The sequence below is a fragment of the Portunus trituberculatus genome, chromosome 41 (assembly GCF_017591435.1).
Source record: "Portunus trituberculatus isolate SZX2019 chromosome 41, ASM1759143v1, whole genome shotgun sequence".
NCBI classification, from domain to species: domain Eukaryota; kingdom Metazoa; phylum Arthropoda; class Malacostraca; order Decapoda; family Portunidae; genus Portunus; species Portunus trituberculatus.
The window spans coordinates 19,870,941-19,885,870 of NC_059295.1; the positions used below are offsets into that span (position 1 = coordinate 19,870,941).

Consider the following 14,930-nt stretch of genomic DNA (forward strand, 5'->3'; position numbering starts at 1 on the left):
CCTTCTCCTCTTCCTCTTCCTCATCCTTATCCTCATCCTCTTCCTCCTCCTCCTCCTCCTCCTCCTCCATCGTCTTCGCCACCGCCTCTTCCATTTGTCATCACCCTAGTGGTCAATTTGGTTCAGTTTTTGTGTTCTTTTTTCCTTACTTCTTTGTTCACACCTGTTCAATGTTCTCTGGTCTTTCTTTCGTTTCCTTAGTTTTCACTTTTTTGCTCTTTTTTTTCTCCTCCTCTCTCTCTTTCTCGAATTGTAACAGTCGTATTTCTTCTCCTCTTCCTCTTCCTCCTACTCCTACTCCTGTTCTTCCTCTTCTTTCTCTGTTCCTCTTCTTTCTCTCCTCCTTCTCCTTCTCCTCCTTCTCCTCCTCCTCCTCTCCTCCTCCTCCTCCTCCTCCTCCTCCTCCTCCTCCTCCTCCTCCTCCTCCTCCTCCTCCTCCTCCTCCTCCTCTTCTTCTTAATTACTCACTTAGTCCAGAGAAACATTTTACTCCTCAAATTCCTAATCTTTCCTTCAAATTTTCAAGTGTATTTTTTTACCAAAGAATGTGGTGTGGTTTCCTCGATACTGCTGCTGCTTGCTGGAGAGAGAGAGAGAGAGAGAGAGAGAGAGAGAGAGAGAGAGAGAGAGAGAGAGAGAGAGAGAGAGAGAGAGAGAGAGAGAGAGAGAGAGAGAGAGAGAGAGAGAGAGAGAGAGAGAGAGAGAGAGAGAGAGAGAGAGATTTTTTGCTTTTCTATCTTTTTCCTATGAATATTGTCTGTAGGTGATGATCAAGGGACATTCTTATATCTTTTTACTCTGGGTGGAAAAAGTGCTGAGTATGTATTCTTGTATCCTCTTCCTCCTTTTTACTTTTTTCTCCACCCTCCTCTCCTCTCTCCTCTCTCCTCCTCCTCCTCCTCCTCCTCCTCCTCCTCCTCCTCCTCCTCCTCCTCCTCCTCCTCCTCCTCCTCTTCCTCTTCCTCTTCTTCTCTTAACCTGTTCTACCCACTGATCAACTTTGCCCATGGTCGCAGAGTCTCATTAGATCCTCGCTCCTGTGCTTGTCTTTGTCTGTGAGTCTGCCTGTTACACCCAAGCTACTGTGACTGCCGCTGTCTTGCCTTGAAGTATAGATAGGGCTTTTCTGCGCAAGAGAGACTGGCCAAGGGATAACGAAACTTCGAGAAAGAACCAGTGTAAGTGTTAGTTCCTTAAGATGGTTCGAAAGGGGTTACTGAAATCACCTGCATTGTGACGTGGTTTTGTTTTGATTTGTTTTATTTTTATTTATTTATTTTTTTTTTTTCAGTGCCTTTCAAATTGAGTATTACTAGGCATGGAGTTTTTTTTTTTTTTGTGTGTGTGATTTAGATTGTACTCTCTCTCTCTCTCTCTCTCTCTCTCTCTCTCTCTCTCTCTCTCTCTCTCTCTCTCTCTCTCTCTCTCTCTCTCTCTCTCTCTCTCTCTCTCTCTCTCTCTCTCTCTCTCTCTCTCTCTCTCTCTCTCTCTATTTATCTATCTATCTATCTATCTATCTATTTATTTATCTATCTTTTATCTACGTTTATCTGTGTATCTGTCTATCTATATCTTCATCTATAATAGCAGCTACTACTTTTACTGCTACTACTACTACTGTTACTACTACTACTACTACTACTACTACTACTACTACTACTACTACTACTACTACTACTACTACTACTACCGCCATCACCACTTCATTTACACCCGCTCCTCACCGTTACCCCTTTCCCTCCCTCCAGACAGCCTCGCCTCCCTTCAACTTCTCACGTAAAGACTCCCACTTAATTTTCCAAACCATCATCTGTCATCCTCAGCTGATCTCACACATCCAACCCACATACCACTCTCCCACTGCCCTCTGCCCTCCTTCTCTCCCTCTCCCTTCCTTTCCTCGCCTCTCGCACTCCCTCGCTAACTGCATCATACTCCCCAGTAATTTACAAACTAACTATTGGAAAAGATCTGATGTTTCAAGGAGGTAATTCATTGAGAAACTTTGCTCGTCTTTCTGTTGTTGGGTGAGAATGGAAGCTACATGAAAGTGGTTTACTCGCGCGTGTGTGTTCGTATATGTGTGTGTGTGTGTGTGACGGGAGAAGAGGGATGAGGGAGAGAAGGGCAGGGTGAAGATTGGAGAGAAAGAAAATGCTAGGAAAGAAGGGGAGATGTGAAGGGACTTGAGAAGAAGTTTAAAAATAGTTGAGGGACAGGATAGAAGAGGAATTTGATTGGGGATAGAAAAGGCAAGTGTGGCAGGACAGGAGCGAAGGAACACAAGAGGGACAGGTAAGGAGTGTGAAGCCAGACGTGGAAGGAAACAATGCAAACAAGTGTAGTGAACGTGGTATCGGTGCCAGTGAAGTGTTTGTGGGATTTATACGTGGTTCGTGTGGCTCCTGCTTGAATATTATAATCTGCGAAGAAAGTGTATCAAAATCAATCAACATCATTGTTTTTCTCTCTTTTTATTTTATTTTTTAGCTCATCCGTTTTTTTTTTTTTTCATCGTTAATGTACGAGGAAAACTTAAAACGATAATTCATTTTTTATTCACCGAAATGTTTATGGAAATTGTAAATCAGTTTCTCCTTGTGGCACTCACTCGTCACGCTAAGTCACGTAAGTTCACTCATGTTTAACTTTGTGTCTGTCTTAAGGACCTCGAGGCGCTACTATCGGTTTGGTCTTTGTTCATAAAAGTGTTCCGTCAGGTGCACGTAGAGTGACGCACGGATGAGGTGTCTTAGGAAACTACGGCAGGCGTACCTGAAGGAGAGAGGCTGGTGCTCCTGGGAAGACTGTCATCTGGATCACGCCTGAAAGGCAAACTGAGGCTCCTCTGGCCTGGCTCCGCTAGCTAGCGTCGGCCGCCGAGGGAAGCGACAATATGTTGCATCAACCATTGCAAAAACTCCCCTGCTGCCTCGGCCTCCCCATTGTTATGCGCCTTCACTTGGCCCACCTCGGGAATGTGACCAAGTTGGCACGGCGGCGGCGGGGTCGCTGCGCCGCGACTCGCCTCCACCTGTTCCGCGTCACCCTCGCCTCACACTCCCAGGTCGACACTGTTTCACCAGTAGCAGTGCCAGTTACTCCTCTACTCTTAGTTACTCAAACTTAATCACTGCTCTAGAAAGCTGTAGATAAATCCACTAAAGAGGTTAAGGAAACTCGAGCAGTTGAGTTAATTTGCATAAATTTGCAACCGCGCAAGGCCCCCCTAGGAGGCTGGCTCCCGCCCTCTCAGGCCGAGGCGGTGGGAAAGTTTTCACGGTAGGCGGCGGCGGCTGTGCAAAAACCCCAAAGGGAGGGAGTGCAAGGCGAGGAGGCACAAGACGGCGGCCGGAGGGAGGGCCGCGAGGGGAGCCGTGGTCCGTAGGGGGATCTTACAAGAACCACACCTTTCACACGACCGTCAGGCCCACCGCCTCATGAATATCCCTCGGCGAACACCGGCCGTGTGAAGCCCCGCGACAAGTCCCACCGTCCTTGCCTCATGCCATTGTCTCTCGCCCAGGGAAAGATAATGCAAAACTTTTTCATCACTGGGCAACCCGCCGTGCACATAATGGTGAAAGTCATGTGTGGAGTCAGAGAGAGAGAGAGAGAGAGAGAGAGAGAGTGAGGGAAGAATGCAAACGACAATTACCTATTGAGATACAATAACAATAAAGTAAACTTCTGTCTTTATCAAAAAGAACCATCAATTTAACAATTCTTAGAAATGATAATGAATAAATAGATAAAATAAAAATAAAAAAGCAATGAAAATTCTTGCCATTGAGAGGTTATATTTCATCGGATGCACCAAACACCTTCCCGTCCCTTAAAGAGGCAAGAAGACACCAGTGACAATACCTCTCACCGGCCTTCCCTCGAGGCGCACGTGGGCTGGAAACACAGAGAGTACGAGTCTGTCAGAACAAAGCAACACTCATCGTATCAATAAAGGGAAGCAATTGTCGTGGCGGGAAAGAATGAAACATGCAATAGCCTACAGTAAGAGCATCGTGAACAGAGGTGACCGTGGACTTAAAGGCACAGAACAGTGGAAAGTGTTTGCCTGTGTGTGTGTGTGTGTGTGTGTGTGTGTGTGTGTGTGTGTGTGTGTGTGTGTGTGTGTGTGTGTGTGTGTGTGTGTGTGTGTGTGTGTGTGTGTGTGTGTGTGTGTGTGTGTGTGTGTGTGTGTCTGTCTGTCTGTGGTACCATTGGACAGTTCACAGACATGGCAGTTTTTCCTTCGTATTTCAAGTGACTACTGAGAGAAAAGATCTGGTATATGAATAAAGATATGAGTGCAGATTCGTAGGATGTTTTTTTTTTTTTCGACGTCCCGATACATCTAATGGTGAAGCTGTCGTGGAAGCCAATCCATCTCTCGTTATTGAACTTATGAACGACTGCACTTGGCATTTTTTTTTTTTTCTTAGGCGGAAAGAAAAGAGAGAAAAATAACATATATTCTTGCTGCCGAGGTTAGTGGTTCTGTAGAAATCAAAGTAGCGTATCAATTAATGAAGACCAGTCATAACCTTCGCAGCCAGATTTCACGTTACATTTCCCTTCCTCTGCCAGAAAAAAAAATATACGGAATCTTCAAAAATGGCTTCAAATCTAACACACGTCTCAGGATTGGGTAGAACACTGATGGGGTAAAGGAAAACAAACTGAATGGGAAAGAGCAGAGCCAAACACATAGTAGTCCCGTTAACAGAAGAAGAGACTGACAGAAGTTGTGTGAGGACGAACAAACTCCAGCAGCCGGGAGAACACTGCGAGAAATGAGGAAAAAGAGAGGCAGTCGCTATAGATATTTTGACCAAGAGGACTCCCAAACTTGTGGATTTGAGGCTTGTAGAGAGAGAGAGAGAGAGAGAGAGAGAGAGAGAGAGAGAGAGAGAGAGAGAGAGAGAGAGAGAGAGAGAGAGAGAGAGTAACGTACCTCAATTAAAAGAAAAGAACAGGAAAGTAAATGACCAAAGTTGAGGAAAGACGAAAAACTAAAATTGAACACAAAACTGAAACCATCCCCGTTTTCCCTGAGTGTGAGTGAATTGAGTTAATTTCTAAACACTGTAATTGTGGCTGTAAAACACGCAATAACCCCACACTACACTAAGGTAACTTTTGCCGTGGCAGTTACTGTGATTCCTTTACTAGCTGTTTCCGAGATGGCCGTCTGTGTGTGAGGCGCTGGCAACCCTCAACAAGAAAAACGCTCGGCAGCAAAGACCCGAACCAGAGACGGCAGGTGTGACTCTTTAGCTACAGCACAAAAAACCAAGATTCCAAGCTTACTTAGGTGCTGAGAAATTAGATATAGTGTAAAGCGCCGCGAGACACTACATATTCCACTCGCTCCCAACACACGTGCTTCGATCCGTATTCTGAAGCGCTTTGCTCTCTTGACACAACTATTTTTCAAGGCCACAGAAATGATTAACTGGGCTCTTAACAGTGTTTTTGTTTACATTAGTGTAGAAATCTTGTTTTAATCTGTCACTGGAACCATAAACACACGCGTAAAGGTCTATGTAATTGGTAACTGGATGGAGCTTTTTAATATAGTAGATGTAAGGTGTAGTTTCAAAATATAGCCCTATGCAGTGACGGCGCCAGATGACCCTCGATGTTGCGGCGCCTAAGCCAAAATCCATCCATCCATCCCTACGCAGTGAAGACGATAAAGAGAAGTGATGCCCTTAAGGAACTGAGATTCTTTGCTTGCATGTGCGTTATTGTCACATGTCACTGTTATTGCGAAACTTGTCACGATCTAGAAAGCTTGTCAATCTGTCACTGGAACCGTGAAAACACCCGTGAAGCCCTGTGTAATTGGTAACAAGATGGACCGTTTTAAATGTAATGGATGTGAGGTGCAGTTTAAAAATATGTATGGCCGGCCCTACGCACTGAAAAGGATAAAGAAAAGTGATGCACCTGAGGAAATGAGATTCTTTGATTGCATGTGCGTTATAGTCACGTGTCACTGTTATTGCGAAACTCACCTTGATCTCGTCTCGGTAAGGAATGATAGGTATGGTCGAGGGAAGCATCAAGCAACCAAGGACAGCTCATAACCAGGAAAGCTGCAATATCACTTAAGTATTTGGTGAAATCATTGTTAATCCCTTCAGTACTGCGACACATCTTTACCTTGAGATTTGTGTATGATTAGACTATTTCATTGACATTAGGAAAGGTCTATGGAGGTTAGAAGATTAATGGCCACAGTCTTCACTATTTTTATCCTCCACATAAGTTTCTGAAGTTGTATAAAATCATCATATAGTAAATAGAATGAATACGGAAACGCGTCATGGTACTGAAGGGATCAAACTCTTAAAACTCTTATAAGGACGATCAGGATTATATTTTATGTGCTTTTCATCTTCTATCTCGTATTGTTTTATATGTGCGCTGAGTTTATTTTTATTTCCTTTTTATATGAGTTTCTGTAAAATCCACGTGTTTCTTTTTCTGCTTCATAAAAGAGTACCAAGACTCCTCGAAAACTTAACTGGCTTTTGTCTCGGTTCTTACACTCATTTTTTTTTTCTTGAGTCGACACACACACACACACACACACACTCTCTCTCTCTCTCTCTCTCTCTCTCTCTCTCTCTCTCTCTCTCTCTCTCTCTCTCTCTCGCGGTCGCTAGTATTAGGCTGGCAGCGTCCTATGCTTGCCACACCATACGTCAAAGTAATGAATGAGCTCCGAGGCTTGGGACGACAGGGCATTGGTGCGTCAGAATTGGTAATAATAGGACTCAGTACCTCATGGCGCCTGATCTTCTCAGGGAGACACACTCTACCCTCTCAAGATCAATTTATGGTGGCAGGCATGCTTATTTGTTAGGCGTTCTCAGGCGTCTCCGTCAGTTCTTCTCGCCTCCCCAACTTCTAACTCTGTACAAGGGCATACGCGCATATATGGAGTACTCTTCGCATGTTTGGAGGGTTCCACTTACACAGTATTACTAGATAGGGTGGAATAAAAAAGCTTTTCGTATCACCAGTTCCCCTCCTCTAACTGACTGTCTTCAGCCTCTTTCTCACCGCGGAACGTTGCATCTCTTGTTATATTTTATCGCTATTTTCATGGTAACTGCTCTTTTGTTCTTGCTAATTGCATGCCTCCCCTCCTGCGGCCTCGCTGCACAAGGCTTTCTTCTTCATGTCACCCTAAAGTACAAGAGTTAACCAGTACTCTCAGTCTTTCATACCTTTCTCTGGTAAACTGCGGAACTCCCTACCTTTGTCTGTATTTCCAACTTCCTATGACTTGACTTCATTGAAGATGGAGGTTTCAAGACATTTGTCCTTATCCTTTGGCTAATTTTATCGGCTCTATAAGGAAACTGGCAACTGAGTGGGCCTTTTTTTATATATATTTTTGTTGCCCTTGGCCAGTCTTCCTCTTTTACATAAAGTAAAAATAGCAATATCTCTCTGCAGTCTTAATGAGTGGCTATAGTTGCTATAGCTTTACATTTTCCACCTACAGGTCAAATTTAGCCGATTCATGAAATATATACATATGCATTTGAATATAAGAGCATAAGAAAATTATAAAAGCTGCAAAGAGTTATCAAGCCTTCACGTGGCAGTCCCTGTTTGCAGAACGAAGACATTATCATTTGCCCTTCTTATAACGATGCAGACAACAAACAATGAGAACACTTGTACCATTCGAGAGCAGAGATACGCAGTCCAGACGTAACCGTGGACTGGCGGGCAAAATATCTGACACACCAATGAGCTATGTAGTCGCTGATTAGTCTAAAATGAATGTGACAGTATCATCCAGCAAGGCAACTACCATTCAGAGATACGTGTGAGGGAGCGGAGTGAGACTTCTCCGTCAATTTGCGGATTTTTGCCCGGTGACCGTCAGGGACCTCGAGCTGCCTTGTAGGGTCTTGACAGCTGACAGGGAAGTGTGGGAGCAGCAACGGATTTACACTAAACTATTGAAGGATCACCACACAGTAGTTTGAAGTGTATGAGGGAATATACTGTACATATACTTTATTCATTTGTCGTCGTTGTTGTTGTTTACTGCTATTACTACTACTGCTACTACTACTTCTGCTGCTACTACTGCATCTACTACTTCTATTTGTATTACTACTACTACTATAACTACTACTACTACTACTACTACTACTACTACTACTATTACTTTTTTTACTCTAATTACTACTACTACTACTACTACTACTACTACTACTACTACTACTACTACTACTACTACTACTACTACTACTACTACTACTACTACTACTACTACTACTACTGTTATTATAATTATTCACTGAAGTCTTTTTTATCATCATCATATCATCATCTCCACAGTGTGCACTTACAAAAATTCAATAAAGAGAAGCGTTCCATCCGCATCTCGAAACATTTCGAAGCTTCAGACTCAAAGGGGATGCAAACCATGAGCTCTCAAAAGCCTACCTCTGCGCTCAACATGAACACCAACCAGCGGAAATGTGCGCCATACTCAGAAACGCTTCCTTCTCTCACCGCAACCATTTTCAAAGACCATAGAGACGATTAGCCGAGTTCTAAAGAGTATTTTTCCTGTTGATAATGCAGAAAACTTATTACCATGCCGCTAGAATTACAGAAACACCCTTATAAACCCGTGTCACTTCAACTAAAACTCTGAAAATAGTGAGGGTGAGGCGCGGAAGTGTTTCAGAATATGGGCCCGTCTTACGTGTCGGCATCCATTGACTCCTTTTTTTTATCTATTAATTTCTATATCAGAGGGGAAATCCAGCCAAGGAAAGCAAAAAACTAAACAAAAAATCCTCACTTAGATGCCAGTTTCCGAGCAGATCCGCGAGACTTATCCTTTACGAGATTGGATAAGTCTTTCATGCCTCCTTTTGCTGTATCAGTGGTCTAAGCGTAACATTACTTTTCTCTTCTGTGTACTAGGAAGAATATGACTTTAAAGAAAGCGAAGAACTACACAGGGAGAGTCAATGAGAGAAGAAGTAGCGGGGAGAGGGGGAAGGTGATAAAATGACAAGAAAAAGAAAAAAAAAACTCGTGACTCTAAGTTAGAGGCAAGAGGACATGGTCAGCATTTAGAAGAGCGCTCATGGTCCCTATATCTGGCAACCGGCGGGCGGGAATTAAGTCAAGCAAGTCAAAATGAGAGAAAAGTAACAGAAAGGGCCGTAAAAGTTAGACTGTCCCACTTAATGCAGTCTCACCTGGTATACTTCCTCCTATGGGACAAATTATGAGGAGGTTAACTTATTGATATACAAAAAATAAATAGTGAATAAATGAAGCGTAAAAGAAAGAAATGCGCCACAATATCGTGGTCATATGGCGCCGCAGTTATAAGGAGATACTGAAATATTGTGAGTAGCTGCACTATGAAGGGGACGGTGCTAGTTATTGCAGCAAGATTCGTTTATAATAGTAGTAGTAGTAGTAATAGTAGTAGTAGTAGTAGTAGTAGTAGTAGTTAGTAGTAGTAGTAGTAGTAGTAGTAGTAGTAGTAGTAGTAGTTGAAGAAAAGTGGTAGTAATAGTAGTAGTTAGTTGAAGAAAAGTAGTAGTAGTAGTAGTAGTAGTAGTAGTTAGTTGAAAAAAAGTAGTAGTAGTAGTAGTAGTAGTAGTAGTAGTAGTAGTAGTAGTAGTAGTAGTAGTAGTGGTAGTAGTAGTAGTAGTAGTAGTAGTAGTAGTAGTAGTAGTAGTAGTAGTAGTAGTAGTATGGTAATAGTAATAAGAAGTAGTAGTAGTAATAGGTAGTAGTGGTAGTAGTAGTAGTAGTAGTAGTAGTAGTAGTAGTAGTAGAAGTAGTAGTAACTGCTACTAGTAATAGTAATAAAGCGGCGATTTCTCTTCACCTACATGTTCCGTTGATGTGGTCCACTAATAGGAAGGGAACAAGTGAACGACCGTGTGGGAACTAAGAGCGTGGATGATTGGCTTCAATAGAGACACTTCAGGAGAATGTGTCCGCGTGCAATACATGTCACTCAGTCCCCACGCTACTTCCTACTCTTCTGATGTTCCTTGCTTTCCCACTTTATCTATATCTTATGAATTTTCCGAACATATTTCATACAACCTAACTAGCTTACATTGGAGTTGGGTTTGGTAGTGAGGAAAGTAAGGTAATGATCGTGAATAGATCAGAGGATGAAAGTAATGTGGTATGGAGAATTGGAGAGAATGTGTTGAATCAGGTACGAGAATACAAGTACTTGGGGATGTGGGTGAGTATGAATATCTGAATATACATACAATCTCTGCTATATATATTTCTCAGTCTATAATAAGAATATTACGCAAATTAATCAAACATTCACATTCGCTTTACATCAGTACAGAGAAAAGGAAGACTAGCAAGAGGAGTGAGTTGATATTTGATACAGTAATAATACATTAATAATATCCTTTATCCTGTCACCAGCACTGCTATGAAGGACAGAGAGAGAGAGAGAGAGAGAGAGAGAGAGAGAGAGAGAGAGAGAGAGAGAGAACAAGTAAATAGAATGACAGTAATAAACCAATGACGCTACCTGTCTCTAGAATAACGACATTGTATCTTTGTTTCTAGGTATGGTATCGGCAGCGGCCAGACGCGATGGTGAGGCTCGGCAGATGATAGCGCCTGGTGACGGGCAGTAACGCGCGGCCACCAAACATGGGCTCTTTTTAAAAACACTTGTGATAAATGAAAGTTGTGTCGCGCCACTGACGAGTAGCATGACGCGAGGAGCACACGTAAACGAGGTAATGGGCGTAGCGGCTTTAAGGTAGTTTTTACTCCAGCTTCAGACAGAAAACTTTCCTTCTATACAACTACGTGACCCACTGACAGGAATTGCAACATTATAAAAAAAAAAAAAAATGAGGCATTTTTTTTCCTTTCTTTTTTTTCTTTTCAGTGGATTTAGGAGCGACAAGGGAAGCATGGGTGGTATACGTAAGGGCCATTTAGCCCATAAAGGCCCGTTTCTTAACCCCTTCAGTACTGGGACACATTTTTACCTTGAGATTTGTGTAGGATCAGACCATTTTATTGAAATAAGGAAGGGTCTATGGAGGGCAGAAGATTAATGGCCAGTCTTCACTATTTTAATCCCCACGTGAGTTTCTGAGCCTGTATTAAATCACCAGCTAGTAAGCAGAATGAATATGGAAACGCGTCATTGTACTCAAGTGGTTAAGCTCAGTGGTAAAGTGGTCGGCTGGTGGTCGTGATCACGCGAGTTCGATCCTGACTCACGGTAGTTACTTGGTGAGAATTGTGGTGCTTTGTCTTCAGCCCCAGCTAAGGACAGGCCACAAGCTGACATGTCTCCCTTAACCCCTTCAGTACCAAGACGTGTTTCCATATGCCTTCTGCTTACTGTGTGGCAATTTCATACAACTTCAGAAATTCATGTGGGGGATTAAAATAGTGAAGACTCAGGCCATTAATCTTCTGATCTCCATAGAATCTTCCTAATGTCAATAAAATGGTCTAATCATACAAAAAATCAAGGTTAAAAAATGCGTCCCAGTAATGAAAGGGTTAATGATCTTTGTGCAGTCGTTAAATATTAAGTCCTTCATTACTGGGAAGCATTTCTACCATGAATTTTGGATATGATTTGACGATTTTACATACATTAGGAAGGATCTATGGAAGTGAAAAGATTAATGGCCTCTCCTCACTATTTTAATCACCAACATAAGTTTCTGAAGCTGTATAAAATCACTATATAGTAAGCAGAACAAATATAAAAACGTGTCATGGTATTGAAGGGGGTTTAGCCGAAGCCTTTTCTCTCCTTTTTAGGGTGATGAAAAAAAAAAAACAAAAAAAAACGAGGTAGTCTGGCAGTGAATAGGTATGGAGCACCGAAACGTGATGGCCAAAGCAGCTACTCAAAAGTGATAAGATAATGATTTTCTCTAATCTTTTATTACGTGTCTACTAAAGATGCTGACTGAATGAGTGAACATGTGTGCGAGATTGTGCTTTATCGGAAGATTGGTAAAGAAAACAGCTCGATCAAACTATGAGAAGGCATGAGGAAGAGGAGAGAGATGAGAAGAGGCAACTGAAGAACAAAGACACTAAAGAGCATTTTTTTTTTCTTGGTTTGAACACCGATCTGAAAAGAGATACTTAGTAAACATTATTAGCCTGCAGCAGAGAAGGATTTCAAGAAGTACATTCATTGGAAAGCGAGTTACAGGGACTAAGCAGCTAATCAAGGCATAATTATTGTAGTTAGTCTTGTTACCCCTTTTAAAAAAGCGTTTTCTCAAAGTGTATGTATTATACAAGTTCAATGGTAGACTTGCCTAGACATTAGTTTTCTCCGAACGCATAGTAGGCTGCCTTGCTTGCTTCTCTAATTAGCGTCTTTTAGGTGGTATCCATCTATAGTTTGTTCGATTGATTAGATGATTATTACATTTTGTTTGTTATTTTTTTATCTGTTTCCTTTTATGCACGTGAATCATAAAAGTGGAGAGTCCGAAGCATCTAAAGAGGTAGTTTTCCGGTCGAGTTGTTGTCGCTCATGGTTGAAATGGCAAGTGAACCAATCTGTTGATGAGTCATTTGATACGCATTCATTAATAATGTGTTTGTAACATTACTGATGTGTCCAGACTTTTAGATTACCATGTATTATTATTGTTCTCTTCTTCTTCCTTCTTTTATTTCTAAACCCCAAAAAAGATGATGAGCAAGAGGTTATATATGAGAAACCAAGAGATTTCCTTTTTATTTAATTTTATTTTTTAGTATACACAACAAAGATGAACACAAAACCATAATGAGATTTCGCAGAGGAAAATAATATATATGACACTAACATGCTTTTTAATATGCTTGAGGGCAAAAATAATCAAAGAAAAGCCAAAACTGAAATGAGGGTTTGACTACAGGTTTGTATTGAACCTGCAGGTCGAGGTGCTTCAGTGCTTCACCAGACGGCAGACTAAGTTCATCGTGAAGCAAGACTGCAAGAGGCCAGTCCCATTTCTCCAGCGGCGGTCAGCGTGGGTGAGTCACGTACTGTTGTCCGATGGTGAACACGCACGGGATTGTTCTTTATTGTATTGTGTAATATATTCGTAGGAAGTGTTCTTGGTTAGTTCAGAACGGTTGAATGTTACATGAGATTATTGTAGTAATGTAGATAGCGGGGTTTTTTTTTTTTTTTTTCGATCTTGGAGGGGATGGGACGGTAGGGTGTTCAGTACTGATGAAATAGGAAATATAAAGGTTTGAAGTACTCGGCTTGCTCCTTCTGACGCCAATTTGACTTTTCCAAAGCATCACAAGCCAGTAAAAGCCTTGTACCTAAAATAAGTAAATAAATAATGTGCGATATAGTGAATATATTACTGAGGACTGATTCTAGACATTAACCGATCCATGACTAGTGAAATTATTTATCATTTGCCCGGCCTATCTAATGAGTGAGGTGACGCAGTTTGTTAATTGGTAAGGATGAAGATGGTATTGCTATATGTACATGACTACTACAAAAGGATTGATTACATGTAAGAATCATATAATCCTTCATTTTCGGTCTTTACAAGTTGTTTGATAATGGCTTGTTACCGCCTTTTTTTTCACGTGAATCCTCTGTTTCTCTTTTAACGTTGAAAAATCTTGTGTATTTGTTGGATTCCATATGAAGACCTCGATACTTTTCTTGCTCACACAAAGCAAAGAATAATGTACTCAAAGTAAAGAATACAAAAATATAAAGTTCTAACTGATGGCTGGCTTTGAACGAGGTCGAGGCGTTCCGGTGCTTGGCTTGTCAGTTGAAATGGTCATGAAGGGAGTGCGTTTTCTTGCGGGATCTAAGGTAAACTTTCCTCATGGTCATTGTAATATTAAAGCATAATGTAATATCGTACGTAGAATGTTTTTTTTTTTTTTTTTCTAACCGTTTTGAGTGGTGGATTGGAGGTCTTGATAGCAGCAGCTTCTTGGAGAGCGTGTTCAGAACAAGCAAGCGAGTGATGGTTAATGTGGATCAGAGGCCAAGACGATGAAATTTGTAAAGCAATATTTGTCTAGTTTAGCGCATGGTCTTCATTGATGCATATGTTGTGATTTGTCCCATCGTTAGCAACCTTGCGATAACTAATCCCGCGTGGCGTTGCAGAGGTGACAAACTAGGATTAGGACAACCATCTTAGTGCATGTGTCCCGCCTGCATATAGGGCTTCACATGTGATGGCCATAAAATACATACTGTGGGCTGTGTGGTAAGATTTGTCATCTACAAAGCTTTTGCAGTATTACTCCACGGTTTACAGAATCATGATCTCCATTGAACTGTTTAATCACCTTCCCCATGATGTTACGGACGAGTGCAGTAGGTACAGGGCTTTCTTTTTTAACCGGCAGGTCGAGGTGCTTCAGTGTTTCACCAGACGGCAGACGCGAGTTTATCGTGGAGTTCGAGGCAGGTCCTATACTTCTCCAGCGGCGGTCGGCGAGGATGAGTCACTGTTGTCCATTGGTGAATATGCATAGAATTGGTCTTTCCTGTATATTGCATTATATTTGTAGGAAGTGTTTTTGGATAAAGAGTTCAGAACAGTTGAATGTTACATGATTATAGTACGTAGAAAGCCAGGGTGTTTTTCATTTTTTTTTTTTTTTTTTTTATTTGGTGAGGGTGGGGCTGTGGAGTATCAAAATGGATGGAATATGAATCCTTAAATGTTTGAAGTACTCGTTTATTCCTTCTGACGTCCATGACTTGTGAAGTTATTTATCGTTTACTCACCTGTTCTACTGAGTGTGGTGTCGTAGCTTGCGAAAAGTTAGTTTGTAAGGATGAAGGTGGTTTTGTTTGGTATGTTAGATGATTACTAAGTACGCAGAGGGATGAATTACTTGCATAATTTAAT

At 41.7% G+C, this 14,930-nt stretch overlaps 1 protein-coding gene and 1 long non-coding RNA gene across 14 annotated transcripts in view; one reads left to right on the plus strand and one right to left on the minus strand.

Moving 5' to 3' along the window:
* The window catches only part of LOC123516585, a 27,007-nt gene extending 24,114 nt beyond the window's left edge, over nucleotides 1-2,893 (minus strand). Inside the window, exon 1 of the long non-coding RNA XR_006678242.1 lies at nucleotides 2,776-2,893. This is a non-coding gene — a long non-coding RNA (uncharacterized LOC123516585). The remainder of the gene's footprint in view (nucleotides 1-2,775) is intronic.
* LOC123516581 overlaps nucleotides 1-14,930 on the plus strand; it is a 299,402-nt gene that overhangs the window by 279,509 nt on the left and 4,963 nt on the right. For all 13 annotated transcript variants that reach the window (XM_045276094.1, XM_045276093.1, XM_045276099.1 and 10 more), the window contains 2 exons: nucleotides 12,958-13,056; nucleotides 14,422-14,536. In XM_045276094.1, the coding sequence (XP_045132029.1) occupies nucleotides 12,958-13,056; nucleotides 14,422-14,536 (214 nt within the window). The remainder of the gene's footprint in view (nucleotides 1-12,957; nucleotides 13,057-14,421; nucleotides 14,537-14,930) is intronic.